Source organism: Mobula hypostoma, chromosome 5, assembly GCF_963921235.1.
Source record: "Mobula hypostoma chromosome 5, sMobHyp1.1, whole genome shotgun sequence".
NCBI classification, from domain to species: domain Eukaryota; kingdom Metazoa; phylum Chordata; class Chondrichthyes; order Myliobatiformes; family Myliobatidae; genus Mobula; species Mobula hypostoma.
Window position 1 is genome coordinate 169,942,768 of NC_086101.1, and position 4,634 is coordinate 169,947,401.

Consider the following 4,634-nt stretch of genomic DNA (forward strand, 5'->3'; position numbering starts at 1 on the left):
GTATTCTGTCTTTCACAAAGGTACATGGAGCTACTGGAAAGCGCGGGGAAACGGGATGGGTGTAGGTAGGTGCTTATGGCATACGCTCACCCTGGGATGAAGACGTTGTTCTCTGTCTCCATCGTTGTGAAATGCTATCAGTAATCGACTAAGTCTGCGCATTCTGCGGGATATGAGTTTCGTATTCAAGAGTTTCTTATTGAAAAAATAAAAGCACTTAAACAAGTTCCATTTAGAACGTCAATGGGGAACAAAAGTCACAAGTCGAATTGTAACCATTTAGCTGAGTGGCCATACCAGGCGTGCTTGTGTTTTTAACCCTGCAAAAAATAGCATTTAATAATGAACGAACACTTTTAAATTACGCCGAATGCAGATCTTGAGAAGTTTGAAAAGTAATGTTTAAGATTTAGACCAGACGACCATAAGACATCAGAGCCGAATTAGGCCATTTGGCCCATCGAGTCTGCAGCGCCATTCCATCATGGCGGATTTATTATCCCGCTTATACCCATTCTCTTGCCTTCTCCCTGAAACATCTGACGCCCTGATTTATCAAGAACCTATCAATCTCCGCTTTAAATATACCCAATGACTTTGCCTCCCACCGATTCAATTTAAATTCAATTAAATTGGGGCGAGGCGTTGTAAGAGAAAAGCTAAGTACTCTACGAGAAGGACGCTGGGGCTTCGTGAGCTCCTCTGGTAGAATCGTACGTATTACAATGACATTTCATTCCACATCATAGTTACTTGGTGCATGTTACTTCAGTAGTTAATGGCGCGGATGGTGATAGAGAAGCTCGTTTTCACGTGTTTATCACGCCCTCGTCCGCAGCCAATATCTTTAAATGTTGTGTTTCACACGGTGAGTGTGAGCGTTAGTTTACGGCTGTGCGCCTCCGGGTGAACACACACCAGCACAGAGGAGCAGCAGAGGGGAGAGGGAGGGACTTTTACCATTTATATACGCTATTTCATTTCCAGAATGATGGAGGTCTGAAACAGTTTACTTTCCGTGGTTGGGATTACAGACTAAAGTGGGGAAAGTGCTGCGTAAACAGCGTCCTCTCTCCTTGAGAGTGGAGCATTCCCTGAAAGGGAAATCAATGCTACCAAACAGATATATGGGGAACGGCGATAAACACTTCAATTCCTATTCTGAATAGAGAGAATAATGATGGTCGCAGCGTTTTATTTTTGTATTTTGGACGCTCAAACGTTTATAAATAGAGACGATGCGGCAACGCAATAAGTAACTCACAAATGATAGAATTGGAAGAATAAAACTTGAGTTTTTAATTATTTTGTACTTTGTTATACATTGTAGAACGCGTACGTAATCCTCTTTAATATAATGTGCATTAAGAACAACTTTCTCATCCCCAAATTCAAACAACTGAAGATTGAATATACAGTTCCATCCAAACAGCGTAGGCTGAACGCCGGACCCTTGGTTGAGTTCTGTCGTGGGAGATTACCAGGCCCAAAGCTTCCTTGAGAAAGGGCAACATTCCCACCTACACCCGGGAACTTCTCGTCCTTGACCGCTTAGAGTGGCGGATATTCGGGGTGCTATTGAGAACATCGAGGTCGTGCACTGGCAACACACGGAAGCCCTGCGTAAGCCTCCCGTAAGCCCCCCATAACAGCATCCTTCCGCCAGTCTACAATTCCCACACTGACTCCAGCGCCCGAAGTGGAAGCACCTCACCGCAGATCCCGAGGGACAGGAATGGACCATCCTAGTTATCAAAATAGATATAAAGTAGAGCCTTTGCACACATATCAGTGATATCAGTTCGGAGAATGGAAAACCTAATCGATTTAATTTCATTTTTCCATGAGTAGGTGTGAGAACACTGATAATTCAACCTGAGATATTAGTAATATTCTGGCGCTGAATAATGCGGTGCTGCTACTAATTTCTTGTATTCGGAGAATACTTGGTAACCCTTATTTGATGAATGGTTTATACCTTTACACCAATCCAGTGTATATTTTTGTTCTATAAATTTGTGTGCTGAGAGTTGTGAAGGCTAAATGCATTTGGGCGGGAATGTCCAATTAAGTTAATGTAGTGGCGATCAAGGCTTTGTACAGAGTGCAGGAAATTATGTTGCTGGCCTGGGTTTGAAATGGGTATGGTTGGGCTCGGAATAAAGGGGAGTCCCGGACTCCGAGCTGACCCATGCCAATGCATTGCTTGTGTTCGTGCCATCCCGGCCCCTTGCTGCAGCAGGGACTCGTTTAAACGCGAGTTTGTAAACTCTGGAACAGGGTGAAGCTGATACGAATATTCCGAGTCGTGAGAGGAAATCGGCCCAAATATGGGGTCGGAACATCGGCGAGATTTAGACTGCAGGAAGGCGAGAATTCGGGCGTATTTAGTGTCTTTGGTTTCCATGCGCTCCACCGTGGTTAAATAATGCACCAGGTTCTTCATACACTCGTGATAACCGGCGTGGAAATAATTCGCAAACTCTGCTAGCAGTTCGCCTGCGTAAATAAAAATGCGTTCAGATGCGTATACAATGATTCTCCAAACTATATGAAATTCGAAAACTTTGGGTTAAACTTTTAATACATGTTAGAAATATCAAAACAGGCTAATATAGCATGATTTTTTAAAAGTTACACACCTCTCTAAAGTTGCGTGCGTATTGGAATATTAAAATATTCCGATAGAATACCATTGGAAACTTATTGAAGATCTGGAATACGATCAGAAACGGGCTCACTGATTTACGGAGGGGGTGATTACTTATTTTTGGCGCTTCCATTGTTTTTTAAAATAGTAGCGAGCTGTTACCCCGTTAAATAATAGCGCAGGTAGGTGCGTATTTGCTTAACAGTATGATATTTGCACATACAAAACAAAAACACGGAATTTGGATAAAAAGTACTTCCAGTCAACCCAGGGTCATACTTTCACGGTGTGGAGTCAGAAGTTTGGAAAACAGGAAAGGGAGAGTTATCTCTTCTTGGCTGAAAATTTCCCTGAAACCGCAGACAAATTCACGGGTGTTGCTAGCTGTTTTTGCAGTTATCAAGTCTAAGGCGTCCCTGCCTTATGCATGCGTAACGGCCACACTGCTCTATGATTTGTGTTTTATTTCCTTCCAGTGAATAAACTGGAAAAGGTGTTAAAGCCAAGCGCTGCATTAGTATTGAAAAGATGCAGCGTCCTGTGAATGCGCGCGGGGCTGTGAGAACCACATCTCGGCGAGGAACATTTTAACTGAGCGTACCAACGCGTTGTTTTTAGCTAAAGTTTGCGCTCAAGAGCTGCGAGTACGAATGCTCCACCACAGGTTACCAAAGTTCAAGTGTTAACAAGTGTTACGCGTTGAAAGTGCTAAGGAAGGGTATCTCTCCCGCTACCTTTTTCTCTTCCTCTGGCGAAATCGGACGAGTGCAGAGCCCTCAGATACTGAACTGTCATTTCCAAAATCTCCGCCTTTTCCAGCTTCCCCGTGCCCTGAAATAAGGTATAACAGTAAGATAGCTGTGGGTAGTAAATAAATAGCGCGCTGTGCACACAATAATGTTGGACTTAAAAAGCTTGAAAACAAAACTGTGAAGTACCTGTTTTGCCAATGCCATTGGTACAGTTTTGCCAAGTTCATTCAGACAGCGATTGATCCGATCTCTGCGTCTTTTCTCGATCACTTTGTGGGACACAGGAGCCGTCTGTGAAGTTAAATAAAGGGTCGGTTACAGAAAGAAGAGTTATGGGAAAAGGAGGTCCCGAAGATGTGTGTAGATTCCCCTTCATAAAGTGGGCAGAAATACGGTGTACTCTAATAGAAACTTAGCTTTCGATAAGAAGGTACGGAAAACACTATCAATAAACCTATATCAGGAAAACAAAATGCATGCAGAACTGTACTGTAAATTTACAGTGTAAGGAAGTACTATTGGAAGAAGGCAGTGGGAAAGCACCACTTAGAAATATGAAGGTTCCCTTACCTTGCGCTCTTTCGTTTTGGATGACATCTTCAGGCAAGGGGTTATGCACTGGACAATTAAAATATTTTCACCGTTAGTAGCTAAACTTTTCTCCCCCGTGCTTTCTGCAGTAAAATAAAACTCGACTATGCTCCTCCCTGGCTGAAAGTGGCTCCTTATAAAGCAATCATTAAGGGGTCCAGTGCATTCATTGCCTAAATTATTCGACCGGATTAGAGAGCGGGGCATTGGGGAATATGTGGTTAAAGAGATGGTAGAAATCTGGGGCTGAGGGACTATAGCCAGGGGTTAGCAGGGGGCAGTCCGGCTTTGTTAATCCACGTGGCTCTTCAAAAGACACGTGATCGTTTTTCGAATATCATTTGCATAGTAATAAAAAGGCGGGAAATGTGAACTAAGGCTGGTGTCTGCCCCGATCCATCAGGGCGCAATGCGCACAAGAAAAGAAACAAAAAAAAGTTTCTTCCACCCCCCCTCTTCCCTTTCCCTCTCCCTTTCGAATTCGCCTGTTTACAAAACTAAAGCGAGCGATCCCAGTCCTCAAGCATGTCCGGAGTCATTAAAGTAATTAAGTAAGCCTTTAATAGGCTGTTCCGCCGAGTTCAAGGGAAGGGGAAGGCTCTCGTTTGTTCTCACACGACTTGGTGACACATCCATTTTAT

The 4,634-nt window shown here is 43.5% G+C and overlaps 1 protein-coding gene across 1 annotated transcript; it reads right to left on the minus strand.

Annotated features, from left to right (window-relative positions):
* Positions 1-2,008: 2,008 nt before the first annotated feature.
* helt (helt bHLH transcription factor) lies at positions 2,009-4,024 on the minus strand. Its single transcript, XM_063047697.1, has 4 exons — positions 3,973-4,024; positions 3,589-3,693; positions 3,385-3,481; positions 2,009-2,499 (listed from the first exon to the last, which is right to left on the minus strand). Exons 1-4 carry the CDS (start codon positions 3,997-3,999, stop codon positions 2,009-2,011), a joined length of 720 nt encoding a protein of 239 aa, XP_062903767.1. The 5' UTR covers positions 4,000-4,024.
* Between the last annotated feature and the right edge of the window lie 610 nt (positions 4,025-4,634).

Excerpts from the sequence above, each read along its gene's own strand:
- helt (XM_063047697.1), bottom strand. The coding sequence starts at position 3,999 with ATGTCATCCAAAACGAAAGAGCGCAAG. Across the intron at positions 3,694-3,972 it reads CCAAAACGAAAGAGCGCAAG|ACGGCTCCTGTGTCCCACAA; the intron begins GTAAGGGAACCT and ends TTAACTTCACAG. Across the intron at positions 2,500-3,384 it reads CGCCAGAGGAAGAGAAAAAG|GCGAACTGCTAGCAGAGTTT; the intron begins GTAGCGGGAGAG and ends TTATTTACGCAG.